General features: G+C 50.0%; 1 protein-coding gene across 2 annotated transcripts in view; it reads left to right on the top strand.

Annotated features, from left to right (window-relative positions):
- Positions 1-5,379, top strand: part of KLHDC10 (kelch domain containing 10) — a 59,783-nt gene extending 54,404 nt beyond the window's left edge. For both annotated transcript variants that reach the window (XM_045792648.2, XM_045792646.2), the window contains one exon: positions 194-5,379. In XM_045792648.2, the coding sequence (XP_045648604.1) occupies positions 194-403 (210 nt within the window). In that variant the 3' untranslated portion in view covers positions 404-5,379. The remainder of the gene's footprint in view (positions 1-193) is intronic.
- The last annotated feature ends 11,631 nt before the right edge of the window (positions 5,380-17,010 follow it).

The following is a 17,010-nucleotide window of genomic DNA, read 5'->3' as shown; positions in this document are numbered from 1 at the left end:
TTTCTCCTAGTAACTCATTCATTATTTAAACCCTTCTTGATCTCCGCACTGTATTGGGATCGGTGAGAAATTCTTTTTTGCTTCACCTCATTTCAATTTGGCCTACTGTGCATTTTTTTGCTGACTCTTCAGCCTGAGTTTCTGTTTCTTTCCCATTTGAATTTATCCTCTTTTGACTGCCATTTGTTCATAGGCTGGTTGCATGTACATTCATGGAGGAGTGGTGAACATCCATGAAAACAAACGGACTGGGTCATTGTTTAAGATCTGGCTGGTGGTACCTAGCCTGCTGGAACTGGCATGGGAGAAGCTGCTTGCGGCCTTCCCTAACCTAGCAAACCTCTCCCGAACACAGCTTCTGCACCTTGGACTCACACAGGGACTCATCGAGCGCTTGAAATGAGGATTTCTGGACTGTTCATTGATACTGGAAATGTTAATTTAAAGAGACTCCTTTATTTATGGGCAGTGTAGAATGTGCTACAAAGAGGATTGGTTACCCTGATCAAGGCCTTATTCAGAAAATACATCAGATGCCTTTCTGTAAATTGGTTTTAAGTTTATGGAAATCTCACTTTCCCTTGTGCTTCTTTCTTTGCTTCTCTCCCTCCTGCCCCAACACACACACACATACTCACATACTCCCTCTTCCTTGATGGAGTTGAGGGAAAGTCTGAAGGTACCTTAATAATGTTGTGAATCAAGATAAGATAAAGAATTTTTTAAAGGAACTCTGAAACTATGACCATGTCAGCCAGTGCGCTACAAACTAAAGCAGCATCGTTGACAACAGAAATAAAATAAAATTTTTAAAATGTAAATCCCGCAACAACAATAAGAAGTTTCAGGATAGAGCAAGAAGGCTAACCCCGAGAATCATGTGGATTATACGCAAACCTAGATGTTTCACTTACTGTTTGCGAGATGCTTCTAATTGAGGAGCTGGGTCTGGGGGCAGCGCTGACTGACGTCTTGCTGCACAGATTCCCCAAACCCGTCCTCTGACTTTGGAGGAAAGTCAAGCAGCTCAGCAACTCTTGATCAGTGATTTCGTTTCTCATCCTTATGGTGCCAGCAGTGGTTAGGTTTGGCTCGTCACAAGGCTTATGTGTGTGTTGTAGTCGTGCTGTTTATTGTTGCTTTTAGAAATTATGGCACCAAGAACGTTTCAAATCAAGGAATTTATGGTGGTCAGAATTCTTCGTTCTGGGCAGTTTCGAAATTCTCCTGTGCTTATTCTTGGTTTCAAGTATCTCTTTGACTTCTTCATGGGGGGACTTGTAGACCCTAAATATGTGGCATAAATGCCATGGGACATGAAGTAAGCTTGTGAGAGGCCAGAGAAGAGCAGGGCAGGGAGGGCCTCGGCGCCAGGCTGTGAGCCCCGACAGTCATAGTGGCCACTTCCTTTTCACAACTTGTTTCTTTTCTGACACCGGGCCACGCACCTGCCATTTTCTCAGGCAACGGATTTTATCTCTGGAAAGCCAACTGGCCCTTGATTTTTCCCTTAGCTTATTGTCTCCCTTTTTTGTCTGCTTTTAATGTGCATGGTGCTGTGAGTAACCGTCTAGTTATTGGATAAAAGGTCTTGTGCGGGGGGGGGAAGCCACAGGTCATCCTTCCCGATGAACTAAGTATCATTTTAAAAACTAGCATGAGGAAGGAATGGAACTGAGGATCATTAGTTTTTTGGTGTGAAGTTTTCTGGGGTTTTTTGTTTTGTTTTGTATTTTAACTCTAAGAAAGGAGTGATCCGAATTTTCACTTCTTTGCCGTCAGGCTGCTAGACAGTTGAGCAAGGCACTGAGATGTGAGCATTTGGAAGTCCTCAGGTGTATGCAAGGTGCTGCGGGCATACAGGAAGGCACAGTGCGGATCGTCCCGTTGGTCACCTCACAACAGGAGACTCAGATGGGAGATTTGGGACACATTTTTCCTTTAAGTGCCTCTTTTCCACTTAGCTCTTAAACTTACTCTTCTTTTTTCCTTCATCCCAGAAGGGATCTCTTTAGCTCCTGTGTGGATTTAAAATCACCTTTGAGTTGTGGCTAAAAAGTTACCATCCATTGTTGAGTTCTGGGGAAGAGGAAACTGTGGTCTCTAGAGTTGGACTCATAACTTCCATGCCTTATTAAAACATCCCATCCATGCTGGGTTGAGTTCATGGTGCCCATAGTCTGCAAGGTCTTAGAATACCACTCACCCGTGAGTTTGGGTCCTTTTGGGGGACTGAGGGGCATGGGGCAGAGGTAGGAAAAGGAGCAACTCCTCTAGAGGTCCCACCCCCATCTTGCCATAACCAAGTCTGTTTGACATGCAGCCTCTTACCACCCACTGCTAAGCTTACTCCAGTGAGGAGTTCTCTCCAGAGCAAGTCAGGTTGAGCAGCCCCATGAGTTCAAGGCAGAGCTTTGCTGCATGACTCCAGCCTGGTCTCTGGATATTTGGTGGAATATATCCAGTTAAAGAAACTGTGCTATCTAGGGTGGGAAAAGGCCTTTTGTCAGTGGATTTATATAGGGACCAAAGCCTGAATGCTCAGCCTCTGTGCTTATCTTTCCATGCCCCACGGGAAAGAAGCAGGTCTCTAGCTTTGCTGCACTGGAGAGCTGGAAAGAGAGTCTAGTTCAAGCCTCACTTGCTAGCAAAAAAGGATTTAAGCCTTCTGAGGGCAGTCTTCTTTGGGGTAGACTTTGGAGGCCTGACATCCAAGACCTTGTGTGTGATGTTTTTATAAAAGTACATATCCTTGGTCTAAAGTGTCCTCTTTTAATATAACACTAGTGAAAAGGATGTAGTGTGACCAGCTGTGAGTGCTGTCGACCCGCACGTATGCACATGTGCTGGATGCCAAATGAGACTGTGTGTATGATGACTAAATGTAGGTGACTAGAATTTTATATGGGGGGGTCCCCAGCCATTTAGTATACCTAAAACCAGCACCCTGAATTCCTGACACTGTTACTTGGTTTAGGAAAGTTTATGCCTGCTGCTTCTCTGCCTCTTTGAGGCACTCCCTGCCATCTTACTGCAGTCCTGTAAATTGAAGTGCAATATATAGAAACACATATGAATATATACAGATTATATATAGGGTGTAACTATAAAGCAGGTAGACTTTTTTTTTTTTTTTTTTTTTTTAAATCTGCCTTGGGGAAGCCAGCTCATTCCTTTAGAGTCAACTTATACCAAGGATTTGAGATGTGACCAGCTAGCATAAACCAACTCTTGGTCAGTCTGGATCTTCAAGTCTGTGTTTTCTTACTCCAGTTCTTAAGGACTTTTTATTCCTTGGGTTTGTTAGAGTTGAGACTTTTCCCCAGTCATCTTTGTACTATCTCATGTGTGCATATCTTCCTACATTTCTTTGCCCACAAAAAAGGAAGTCTACCTGTAAGGAATTTCCTAAATGGAGAATTAAAACCTAATATTTAATACTGTCAGTTCTCCCATGTACATACTAATTTATCTGTGAACATAATACTTTATTAAATGAAGACAATGATGCTTTCTTCATTTAATAAAGTATTTTCCACATTCTGGAAAATCTATAAACCAATATAGAATAGATGGAAATTTTAACTGTTCTTCAGGGGCCAAACTGAAATCCTTTCCACTGGCAGAATTTTTTTCAGGGCCCTAGTGACTTGGTGTAAAAATTTGCTCTAAATTATTCATTTCCATTACATAGCTAGATTTAAACATATAATAATAAACATTAACATTTCTAAGAAAAAGGTTTATTAACAGTGACCTTTGGTTACCCAGAGTAGCAAGGGTAAAGCACAGATAATTGAAATTCATAATTAATCAGTGTTTCAACTTTTCTATCAAACAATTGATTCATTTATATTCTTCCTCCCTAGCCCTTTCCCACAAGCACCTCCTTTTCAGTGGAGTGGGGCTAATAAGTAGTTAGAAATGAAAAAGAAGAATCACGGAGGGCTAGAAACCAGCAAGCATATAAGCAGCCCTATTAGCCGTAATTGTCAATTTGATGACAGCTGTTGAATGCTGAAATTAGGACCCACGGGTGGTAATCCTGAGTTGAGATGTTAACTCTTCACTCCTCTGCTTCGGCGTAGTGTTCCTGCCCTGAGTTCTAGGCTGTCTCTCCTCTAACCACCAAAGAGCTCACAGCGCCTACGGGAAGAAGCAGCTACTGTGTGTGAAGCAGAGGAAACCCCATCATTTGAACACATTTCTTTGGCTCTTGACAAATACTTGGTTTTCCTCTGTTCTTGCAGGAGCCTTATTTTTCCTTTGGAAAGACTTTTCCAGCCATATAGCTTGGCACGTAGGAAAGGTTGAATTCTCCTCTAAGTCTGTGTTGGTCTTCATTCTGTAAAAGCGGTTTGTTTTCATGTGGTCTTACAGATGTTTAGAAAGTGGCACCGTTACTAAGTTATCTAGCTGCCAGCGCTCTGATGTAGCACAAAAAGCCATTTCCCTTCTCTTCATTCTTCTGGCATTGAGCTCCAGGACGGATGAGGGCTTATGGTCCCGTGATCATGAGCTCCCCAGACTGGGCACTGGTAGCTTCAAGTGCTTTGGTTCCCCAAATTCCTCGGGACCCCTGGAGCGTTGGCAGGGCCTGAGGCAGGCTTCGCAGGGCTTCGCAGGGCCCCGTACCCTCCGTGTGTGTTGCGCAGATCGTGCCGGCGACAGCGTTTCCCTTCTGAGGTCACTGGATTTGCCGGAAAGCGACCTCTTCTCTTACCTGGTGTTACAAAAAGAAGTTCTGAGGTGGGCTTCAGAAGTGGTACCATCTTTTTAGTCTAATTTTCATGATTTTAGATTTTTTTTTTCACTTGATAGAAGTTTTTTAAAGGCCCTGCTTAGTCAGTGTACAGGGTGAGTCAGAGGCAGCGTCACCGAGGTGTAGTAATTGCTGTTTGACTAGTTGCACATTTAGAATACAAAGGAGGCATCAGAAACACACTGACTTTCTCCAAAGCCACTTCCTTGTACACAGAGTCTAAGCAGGGACAGCGCCAGGCATCTCCCTGTAAAGGCACCTGCCGATGAGGATTTGACTGGAAGAAACTAGGCAAGAAAGGGAAACCTCTCACACAGTCTCTGAGGGCAGGCCTGGGCTTGGCTCTTCGTACAGGGTATGCTTAGGCCACACACGATGCTTGCCTTACTTTAAAGCTATTTGCCACAGTCCTGTTCAATAGTGTGGAAGTCCTTTTGCAGTCTGGTGTGCATGCCATATGATCAGGACAGCTTCTCCACCTTACCTGGTTTCCTACGGGCAAGTAGGAAAAATAGTGAATTTACCCTAAAATGTCCAATCTGTATTTATGTACCTTGTCAGTGTTTTGCTGTTGGTTTTCTAAAAACAATCTGATCAATAAATCTTATCCAAATCTATTTGGTTCAAAGCTACCTTGATTGTCTGATGGTAATTTGTGTGTATGTGAGCTCACCTCTGTGACGGAAGCATCGGTCCACCCACCTCCACCACCCCTTTCCCAGCCCACCAGGGTCCACTTTTCTCGATAGTAACTGTGAGTCTTCTGCCTCCCACCGCTGCCTGCTGTGGCTCCTTCCCTCTGCTCACCGTCTGGAACTCTTGGACACACAACAGTCCCCTCAACAGAATGCTGTTCCCCGCAGGACATCAGCAAAAGAGTGAGTGACCATGGGAACATGTCACACTCCCTTTTCCTGTCCCATCCCGCATATTCCCCAAACTACCACTGGCCAAGTTTGTGTGGATGTATCGAGACTCTTCTGAAGAGCTGGAGGAGCTACAAAGGAATTTGAAGGGGAAATGTGAATCTTTACGTACGGAGCCACAACTGTGTTTACAATTCAAGGGAACAGCCCCAGGAGGAGCTGAGCCCTTCGCAGGGGTCCCTTGGGGATGAAACCATGGTTCCTAGCTCTGGCCTTGGTCTTCCAGATGCTTCTCTCTCCAGAACCTCTGCTTTGTGTCACTTCACCGTCTACTAGGATCTCTCTCTCTCCCAGCAGTGCTTTTCTGTGAGCTCTGAAGTCCGGCATCGGTGTGGACACTCAAGTCTGGTCATTTTTAAGGTCTCCTATCCAGAATTGCACACATGCCTTTTAGTTTTCAGTGTTTCCACCAACAAACTATTGGATCAAATATACCCTCCTGGGGCTAATAATCTTAGGTATTACAATATAAACCAACCAGAGGAAAACATATAATTTCTACCCCTTAATGTAGAAGGCTCCCCAGCCCACCTTACAGTTAATACACTTATGCAGAGCAGTCGTGTTTCCCTTGCTTGCTTTCTCCTACCTCTTCTGACGGATACTCCCCTGAGACCTACCAGGAATAAGAAATGGACTCTATGCCTTTTAGACTTCAGACCAGCCAGAGCTTTGAAATGAACTCTTTATTTGTATCTGATTCGGTTCTTAGTTAAGCCCCAGCTTGACTTGGGTGGGAAGAGGTTTCAGTGGCTTAGTTGGTTTGGGTGGTTTTGTTCTTCCAGTTACACGTATAAAATCCTAGTTTGTCAAAATGCTGTCACTAAGCTATTATCACCCAACAGTTCTCTTGCAGTTAATCTTCTGCAGTAATTGCTTGAGGCGAGAGGACATTGATAAAACCATGCAGTTTCCACACTACCTTCAAATGAAAGGCCCAGCTTCCAGACCAGCGCAAAACCAGGAGTTTTCTGTGATGATGGAAATGTTCAATATTTGCACCATCCAGTATGTGGTAGCCACTGGCTATTCAGCGCTTCAAATGTGGTTAGTGTGACTGAAGAACTCAGTTTTTAATTCTATTTAATTTTAACTTATTTAAATGTAAACAGTCACACATGGCTAGTGGCCACCATAGCACAGCTCTAGAAGGAGATGATCTGGAGAGTTGGGGGACCAAAGCTTAGCTCTTGGCTCTTGGCTCAGTCACTGTTGTTGTGTGGCTTAAATAATGTGTAAAGTGTTTGAAGAATGCCTGGCGCATAGTAAGCGTGATTAGGTATTTACTGCTACTGCTCTCTCTGGTTGCTGTTAAAGAAATGAAGTATTTACTAAAAGTTACAAAGTTAACCAGTAAAGAAACTAAGAGGATGGGACAGGGGAGGTTGGGTGGTGATGTAAGTGAGCTAAACCCTCATCTTCCATAGCAGGAAGGTAATATATAGAATGTCTCAAATTAAGCAATAACCAGAAAAGCATATTAACTAGAGGCATAAAGGAAGGTATCAAAAACAAAATAACACAAAAAACAGCCCAGAGAGCTAACAGTAGCAAGATGGACTGGGAGGTGTGAAGGGCAACAGATTTTTAAGTATGTTCATGGCTTTTTGTTCACTTTTTCCCTTCTTTCTCCTTTATAAAGCCCAACCTTTCACAGCTCTTCCGGTTGAGCCATTCTTCAGGATACTGTGATTCTGGGTCCCTTCTGACTAAATCAGGCTGTAAAAAACTGGGTGATTCATAGGGTAGGGCTGGAGTATTAGTATTTCCTTCCTTCCTTCCTCCCTCCCTTCCATCCTTCCAAAGAAAGAGTGCTCTTGTGCAGGGGGGGGAGGGGCGGGCAGAGGGAGAGAGAGAATCTCAAGCAGGCTCCACGGGGCTTGATCTCACGACCCTGGGATCATGACCTGAGCCAAAATCAAGAGTCAGGCGCTTAATGGACTGAGCCACTAGGTGCCTCAGGAGTACTGGTGTTTTTAAGTTCTTCATTAAGATGTAGTTTGACTGGTATGTGGAAGTCTTTGATTTAAAAGCCAATCTTGGGAGCAAGGAGGAAAAAATGCAGGGGAAGGAGAGAATTAAAAAAAAAATACACAATTTCTCAAAGTTTAGATGTGGTTTTATCCTGTTGCCCAAAGTCCATTCCTCACCATCCTTTCCATTCATAAAATCAAGCATGAACACTACTTTAGAGGCCTTTTCTTTCCTATATGCCACACCGAGGTAAAGGAGATGAGGGGCTTCTGAGTGATACACAAAGCAGACCCGGCAAGTTTGCCCAGCCTGCATAGGCCTCGAGTCTGGCCCCAGAGTCTCAAATGGAACAGTGTGACACTTTTTTCAGATTCCCAAAAACGTGTGTCTGAGCTCCTGTCCAGCAGCCAGCCGCGCAGGAGGGCCTCGGCAGCTCTGGTAGGAAGGAAGGTGCCAAGCACGGCTCAGGCTGGCAAGGCAGTAACCAGGGCGACGGAGAAGACAAGGACGCGGGGTGGGGGGGGGGTGTGGGCGCTCTGGCCACTTCCTGTTTCAGGAGCCCACCCCAGGCCGGGAGCTGTGGAGCAGTAGGGCAAGTGGCAACTGTGAAAAGAAGAGAAAGCAGCTGATATTCCGTCCTTGTCATCTCAGAGAAGACAGACTGGTCAGTTTATCCCTCTCGAACCTTCCACCGAAAGCTGTCGGCCAGCGATGTCTGCAACATCTCCCCGACCTTACGCGAGTAAACGTACTTGCTCCCGCGACTGCAAAGGAGTCCATGCAGCTCCGGGGTCTTCCTTCCTCCCTAAGCCTCGCGCCGGAGGACAAGGCAGAGTGTGCACGGGAACCGCCAAGATCCGGCCATGGTTCAGGATGCCGGCATCGGCCCCTGGCTCCCCCGCATTGCCCACTCCCGCAAAGGCCGACTTCCGTCCACATGGCTGGGCTCCATAAGCACGGTAACATAGCGGTCGCTCAGAGGGGCGTGCACCCGAGGGGCGCCCTGCTTTTCCCCCACCACAACCTCAGACCCGGGCGTCGGCCTCCCTGCAGGTCCACCAAGCCTTTCCACGGCCCTCTCCCCCCAGCACGTCTGAAGCGGAACGGAAGTCCGGAGGGCGGACCCCGGTTCACAGGTTGGAGGGCCTCCCCTCCGCGAGCCAGGCCCCCGCTTGGCTGGAGCGGGGACGGCCTCGTGCCCGAGACCCCGCGACCCCGCGGCTCCGACAGCCCGACCGACGGCCGTCTCCGTGGCTCCTCGGCCTCCCCCGGGCGGGCGGCGGCAGCCGGTGGAGCTCGGCCGGGAGGGGGCGCGCCCGGCCTGGCCCGAAGGCGGGAGCGCGCGGGGCGAAGGCCGGGGCGGGGAGCCCCCACGAACTGAGCACCTAGTAGGCGCCCACGGCCTGCCCGGAGGCGGCGCGGCTGCGGGGAGCTCGCCTGCCTTCAGGGAGCTTGCGAGGGAGGCGGGGAGCGCGGAGCCGGTCCCAGGGAAGGCCGCCGCAGAGGCTGCTGGGAATGACTACGAGCCGCCGGACGCAGGAAGGTGAGGGAGAGCCTCCCGGAGGCCGCAGGAGCTAGAAAGCGCGTGAGGGAGAGTGGCATTGCATCGGGGCAGGGCATTCCAGACAAAGCCAAACCCCGCTCTCGGTGTCTTCTGGAAGGGAAGAAGCCAGGTAGCAGGAGAACGGAAACCCAGGAGAAGAGGCATGGGAGGCAAGGAGGGAGAGGCAGGCGGGGCAGTTGATAAAGAGCTGAGCAGAGGTTTGGCTTTCATTCTGAGAACGACTGGAAGCTGGAAGCCAGAGAGAGGACCAAGCGATCCCTCGGGCTGCCGCAGGGACGGTCCAAGAGGACGCAGGGCCCTCTGTCAGGAGGGCCTGGCAGGGGTGCGGGCAGGGTGAAGGTGCTTTGGGCCGGGACACAGAGCAGGGCCGGGGCCCGGCTCCCGTCACTCCCCACCCCCGGCCGGCGCCCCTGTGTAGTGAGCAGAGGCCCCGCGAGCGCGGGCGGCAGGACAAAGGCTTTGCAGCAGCCGCGCGGGCAGGGAGGAGCGCAGGCTGAAGTGGAACCTGGGGTGGGGGGCAGTCGCACAGTAGCCTGCAGGCCCTCCCCACTCCTCTGCGCGCCCAGAGCCTCCGGCGGCAGCCCACGCCGCCCACGCCGCCCACGCCTAGTGCGAGAGCCTCTGGGAGTGGAGCGGGGAGCCGCTCGGAACCGGAATGAGCTGGTTTAGAGCGGCCGCCTTTCCCTCCTCCCTCTCCCCCACCCGGGGCCTCCCTCTCCTTCAGCGACTGGCTGGTTTTTGCCGCAGTCCCTGACCAAGGTAAACAGAAGAGGAAAGAGGGAAGAATGCTCTGTTTCCATGGCAACCCAGAGGGCAGTCGATACGGCTCTCTTGGATGTGCTTCAGGGGAAGAAAAGGCTCACTAGAAAACAACGGGGAGACAGGCCCCTTCACCATGCGCACGGTGGGGGATTGTTCTGGAACATGGTGAGGGCCTGGATGGAAGGGGGAGGGGACGAGAGGAGTCAGGCGCCATCAATGCCATGGCAGAGGAGGAGGAGGGCTGGGGGACAAACCAAAAAAGCAGCTATGCTCGCTATCGTGACAACTGTCCATCAGTGGCTCAATCCTCACACCCAGGGAGCAGAAAACAGAGATGGCAGAGATCTCAGAACCTCCCCAAATGCACACCTGGCTGTCCCTTTCCAGAAAATCCTTCCGTGGGGCAGCTCAGGCAAAGGGCAGCCACAGAGGTTGGATCCGGAGCCTCAAGGCCAAAGACAGGTTTTGTCTGAAACGGAGAAGCCCACTGTTCTCCAACTGCAGAGTGAGCTGGGGGGGGGGGGGGGGTAGGGACAGTACTGCCCCTTCGGTGCTGCCCTCAAAGACCTCGCGGGCTCTCCCTGAACCTCCTTCAGACTCCTGGAAGGCTGGCACCTCAATATGGCATCGTGACTGTGGAAAAGTCATCCTTTTGGTGAAGAGGGGAGTGTGATGGAATAACAGAACAGCTTCTGCACAGGATTATGGGCATGGGGGGGTCCCAGGGGGCTGTCCATTGTCACCATGTCACTGTCCTGCTGCTGACCCCAACTCTCCTGTGCACTGAGGACTTCTCTCAGGAGCAACCTGTGGGCATCAGAAACCTCTTCTGTTTTCCAGGCTTCGTATTAGATTCATTAGAAACTTGTTCCGCCTCAAGAATCGGCCTAGAGGCTTGTGGGGGCCTCTCACCTGTCTAGGCAGGGATGGCAGAAAATCCGGGACAGAGGGTGGTAGGAAGTGATAAGCTTCCTGCTCCCACAAAGCAGAAAAGACCTCGATGGCTCCAGCCCAGAGAAGCAGCAGCAGCAGCAATGATTTGCAGGAAACTGCAGGGAGGTGCCTCAGCCCCCCCCCCCCCCGCAGGCATATAGAGAATCCTGGCAGTAGGGCTACAGGCCCAGTAAGTGCTCACCCACGCGTTGTACAGCCCACACCCTTCTAGCACAAGCCCTCAGGTGCTGTGGTCTAACTGGAGACCCCTCCAGATCAGGACCCAAGGTGGGGAGGGAACGCCAGCAGCAGACAGGATTGACAGACCTGCTTTTCCTTTGCAAAACACCCAGAAGTGCCAGGTTTACTCAACTCTTTCCACGACCTATGGATTCCAAACTTCTGTGACCTTAACTCCTGCCACTGCCCCTTTATTCATTCCATTCCAGCTCCCCTTTGCTGTTCCTTGACCAGGCAGGCTCCCACATCAGGTCCATGGCACTGGCTGTGCCCTGGAAGACTCTTTCTCCAGTATCCACATGGCCAATCTCTCACCCCCAGTTCTTTATTCAAATGTAATCCTTTCAAGGCAGAGCCAGGGCTGGGGTGAGTGAGGTGTGTGAAGCAACATGGCCGTCCCTGACCCCTTGGTTTAAAATTGTGTATTGCCACCCCCACTCGTTCTCCCTTATCCTCCTCCCACAGAATGCAACGCCCTCTCACTTGTCCTTTCTCTTGTGTATTGTCCGACCTCTCCTATTAGAACGGAAGTGCCAGGAGGGCGGGCATTGTCTCCGTCCTGCATGGCTGAGATACTCGGGAGGTGCACTGGGAGATGTAGAGATGGTGGTGGGGACAAGGTGGGAACGGACCCACCTCTTAGAACCACACAGGCTCTTCTATCAAGGAGCCCTGACACCTGCAACCAGCAGCTCCTGTCCTGCCTCACGAGACTCCCACCGTTTAAAGTGTCCTGTAGCGAACCGGCAACAGCAGGTCCTAACAATCCGTCAGACAAACCCCCCACTTGCGGCGTGTCACCTTCAGTTTCCTGCCTGCCTGCCTCTTTCCTGATTGACCTGATAAATTCAGGACAGCTTTTATTGCTTTTGGCAAAAAACTGCCATTAAGATTTACAGAGCCAAAAGCTGGTACAATGTAACCTTCAGAGTAATTTACACAGTGAGTTTCAAAAGATGAAAAGTTAGCATTTCAGAGGTAATTTCATAAAAAGGATTATCAGATTAATCACTGTGTCAATTTAATAGTGGTGTCTCAAATAATTAATTAGCTTTCTTGGAGTCAGCAATGCAAAGAGGGACTCTACGAGGAATAAAAATGGCTGTGTCGGACAGTAAGTGTGTTTTGGGCAATAGATCTTGAGAGAATTCTCTTCGGAATTACCCCATGCAACCCCATGTGTGGGTTCTGTGGCTCAGAGACATAACAAGAGGAGAAAAGCTCTGGGAGCGCCCGAGGCTCCCTGAGACCCTTTGGTTGTGACGGGTGCAGGCTTGTCTACACCTGCTGAGGGAAGCTGCCCCGCCACGTGTTGAATTGCGCTGTGACACCTGGAAGATGTGTCTAACCACACTGTGCGGTGACAGGCTGCTCTGAAGGGAGAGCAGGTGTGAGCTGCGGCGTGCCTGTGAGGTCCCCTGTGAGATCTCTGCTATGGAATACGGTCAGCTCGGCCCGGCCAGTTGTAAACCCAGCCTGAACGGTTCTGTGGCGATGGAGCACTCAGCCACCACAGGTCGGGGCAAGGTGGTGTCTTCAGTGGGTGTTACAGGTTGCATTAGTCCTCCCCCCCCCAAAAAAAAAAACGTTGCAGTCCTAACCCCTCATACCTCAGAATGTGCTCTTATTCGGAGACAGGGTCTTTACAGAGGTTATCAAGTTAAAATGAGGTCATTGGGACAGGTCCCAATCCAGTATGACTGATACCCTTACAGAAAGAGCGTATCTGGAAACACACCCACGCAGGAAGAATGGCACGTGAACATGAAGCAGAGAATGGGGTGACACATCTAGAACACCAAAGATCGCCAGCAGCCACCAGAGCTGGGGGGAGAAGCAGGGCACAGATTCGCCCTCACAGCCTCAGAAGGAACCGCTGACACCCTATCTCGGACTTCTGGCCTCCAGAACTGCATGATAAGTTCTGTTGTTTAAGCCACTTAGTGTGTGGTACTTTGTTATTAGGAAACGATTCAGTGGGGGCATCATGGAGACTTGGGTTCCTGTATTTTTGTGTGTTTTTAAAAGACTTTGCTTTTTTAAGAGCAGTTTTAGGTTCACAGCAAATCGATTCAGTGGGGGCATCATGGAGACTTGGGTTCCTGTATTTTTGTGTGTTTTTAAAAGACTTTGCTTTTTTAAGAGGAGTTTTAGGTTCACAGCAAAACGATTCAGTGGGGGCATCATGGAGACTTGGGTTCCTGTATTTTGTGTGTTTTTAAAAGACTTTGCTTTTTTAAGAGCAGTTTTAGGTTCACAGCAAAATTGAGAAGGTACAGAGATCTCCCCTGGGCCCTCCTCAGCCTTTTCCACCATCAACGTCCAGCACCAGTTGTACCTTTGTTACCACTGAGGAACCCACACGGAACCATGGTTACCACCCAGAGTCCACGGTCTGCCTTCGAGCTCACTCTCAGGGGCGTGCATTCTGTGGCTTTGGACAGACGTATAAAGACACGTGTGCACCATTGTGGTGTGATCTCCTACAGTCTCCTCACTCAAAACTCTGCTCCATCTATTCATCCTCCCCTCCTTCCAACCCCTGCAACCCTGGGTCTTTTCACTGTCTCCATAGTCTTGCTTTTTCCAGAATGCCAGATCGTTGGAATTACTACAGTCGGTAGCCTTTTCAGACTGGCTTCTTTCACTTAATCAATATGTGTTCAGGTTTCTCCCACGTCCTTTCATGATTGGATAGCCCGTTGTCTGGATGTACCACCATTTATCCATTTCCTTTTTCCTTAAAAAAACATTTTTTTTAAATAGTTTATTTATTTATTTATTTAACAGAGACAGCCAGCGAGAGAGAGAACACAAGCAGGGGGAGTGGGAGAGGAAGAAGCAGGCTCCCAGCGGAGGAGCCTGATGTGGGGCTCGATCCCATAAGGCCGGGATCACACCCTGAGCTGAAGGCAGACGCCCAACCGCTGCGCCACCCAGGCGCCCCTAAAAAAACATTTTTTTAAACACCAGCTCAGGACAGAATATAAAGATATGACAAATCTGGTAGTAGGTACAAGAATATTCTCAATACTTTCTTTTAAAGAATTAAAAAGAGTCAGGCCCTTTCTCCTGGGGTTGCTGACCAGATTGGCTCCGAGCCTGGAGCTGTGGGGGCCAGTGGCCTCTGCTTGAGGAGAGCCTGCGCTGAAGAGAGCAAGCTGGTAGCCCCCGGGGGGGCTCTGATGCCACGTGTGCCCCTGGACCCAGCTGGCCAGGGCACCTTAGTGACATGAGCTTTAAACAATACATGGCTTTGGAGCTCAGTGATTCTACTTAGAATGGGATCTTTTGGGCCTTGCCTTCTGCCTCTCTAAAATGAGAAAATCCAAATTAAGTAATTAATCAAAATGAAATAAAATGAGAAAAATCCACCCCCACAAGTTGTGAAGATGAGACACAAGAAGAAACTTGGGGTGACCTGGAAAGAACATTGATAGCTGTATGGTTAGAAACTTCCAGGGCAATCAATAGCACATTTAACAGCCTGGAAGAAGTTCTGGTCCAAGACTCAGGAGCGGCACCACCTACCCAAGTGCCACTCGCTCTATTCCCCCCGCAAGCCCCTTACTGACCTTCTGAGGGTGTCTCTCTGGGGTCTGCTCCTCACACTTCAGAGAGGATGCTCCCCCTTACTACTGCTTCTTCCCACCACAGTCTGGCCCCCCTAACCCCTGTAGCCTGCGGTGCTCCTGGGAGGATGATGGCCAGGACTTTCAGAAAGGGCACTAATGGCCAAGATGCCAATGACCCCCTGAGTCTGCTTGAGGTGCCCAGCCATTAGAAGGAGACAGAGCTTTCATGGCTATGAAAGAAGATTCTACAGGCTTCCACAGGCTGTCGAAAAGGAGTCTGCGGAGGGGAGTGAGGTGGGAGGGGGAGCCAGCCAAGTGACTCAGGCTGCAACTGTATCCTTCAATGGGGAGATTTACCTCACTCTGCCTCTTCCTCCATTCCCCTCTTGGGGAGGAAGAGCCTGAGCCCCTTTCTCACAGCACTCCAGAGTGCAGAGCCCAAGCCTCAGGCTCCAGGTTCTATCCCGCCTGCTGCGGCGTCTTTCCTGTTCCCCTTTGCCTCTGTTTCCCAGGGACACACCAGGTGGGGCAAGGGCTAGTCGGCCATTGCCAGAGGAGGGTGTGTGGGAATTTAGGGGCTGCCTCCCAGGTCTACACACTTAAGCTCCTTCTCAGTGGCTCCTTGAAAAAGAGAAGTCCAGCCTGCACCACCAGCGCCCTTCTCTCCCCTCTCCTCAACCGTCACCTGCTGGGCACCTTGTCGGCTCTCTGTGTTTCCTTAGCAGATTTAGGCTTAGCTTCTCCTCATGAGAGCAAGATGGCTCCAGGAAGAGGACTGATAAGTCCTAGACTTGGACCTGGAGAAGGAATTCAACTATTTTTCTTGTCTTTTCAATCGGTGTAATTTATTTCCTGCTCTTAGACTTTTCCACGTTTCTTCCCTGGGACCCTTCTGTGGTGCCTTGAACTGTCAGCCCTTCCCAAAGATGCCATGTTGGAATTCTGGGCCTGGAATAGGGAAGAGAGGAGGGCTGGTTTGGGGTGGGGGCAGTGGGATGCAGGAAACAGATGATACATTAGATACAAGCTGTTTTGGGGGCACAAATTTTCTTATTCGGGGAAGTAAATTTTTTGTAAACTTGGATCCTAAAATGGTGTAATTGCTCACTCTTCCCCAGGAGGGAAGTCAAGCCCAGATGGTGTGATCCATTTCCCAGGCACTCTGGCAAGGTCACTGGAAGGGCCAGCTGGCGGCTTTCTTGTTATTGTAGAGTTATTTTATTCTTTAACATTTTACTGATTAAAGTCCTTAAGTCTCAAGAGGCCAGATGGAAGCCAAATAATATAGCTCTTTTGGTTTCCTTTTAATGAGCTCAGGGTTGGGTGAGGACTTGGGTAGGATAGAGATGGAGAAGCCGCCTGCTGGGTGCCCTGGGACTGATTGCCCAGAGGGCTTGCTGAGCTATGATTTCTTTCATCCTCTTCCCTGTTGTCAGTCCCTATTTTCCAGAAGACTCTTGTAATGGTTTCTGTGGGACTTTGTGCTTCACAGGCTTCAATTAAAATTTGACTCAGCTTGGGGGGGGTAGGGGTAGGGAGACTAAGAAGCCTGCCAAGACGGTTGACCCCCAAAGCCCCCAAATCCTTCTGCTCCCCCCGGAGGCTGCTTGGCATAGGAGTGTGGAGGGGCTCCGAAGATGTGCTGCGCCCTCCCCTAGATCCTGCTGCCTGGGGACCAACGGTGAGGTGCGGCATCAGGTCCTGCTCCCTTCAGAAGGGCTTTGAGCAGCCCAAGAGCAGCAGGGCGCTCCCCGTTCTGCTGGCATGGAAGGGCCGGAGCCCATCCGGCCTAGCTCTCAACCCCGCCGAAGCAAGATGGCCGCCCGCCTCTGCGCTGGGCCTGCCAGGAGCTGCCCCGTCCTCACGTTCATCTAATGAAGGGGGTGAGGGAAGGTGGGCAGGCCGGGTGTGGGTGCTGAGGAGGCAGGGCCTTGCAGAGCACATGTCCAGGAGCCCCTGGGGACCCTCTCCAAGCTGGCGCCATTTTATTTAGCAAGCAGTTTAGCACCAGCTGTGTGCAGAGCCCCACATTAGACCCTGGGGCGCCAAAAGGAAACAAAAGGCACAGGAAATGTGTCTGTTCTCAAGGATATTCTACAAAGGTCAGGAAACACCAATCTCCCCACAAAATGGCCTGAGGACAAACCCACCCCAGCCAGCAGTGCATATTCATGGTACATAAACCACGGAGGCTTCAAAAGCTGGGGCAGAGGGGGCTAACTGGTGACGTGAAAAGTTCACAAACACGAGCATGCCGGGGTGGACGTGACCCAG

Source organism: Ursus americanus, chromosome 3 (assembly GCF_024610735.1).
Source record: "Ursus americanus isolate L20-20 chromosome 3, mUrsAme1.1.p, whole genome shotgun sequence".
NCBI lineage: Eukaryota > Metazoa > Chordata > Mammalia > Carnivora > Ursidae > Ursus > Ursus americanus.
The sequence above is the reverse complement of the archived record's forward strand: the minus strand, read 5'-3'. Positions and strand labels throughout refer to the sequence as shown.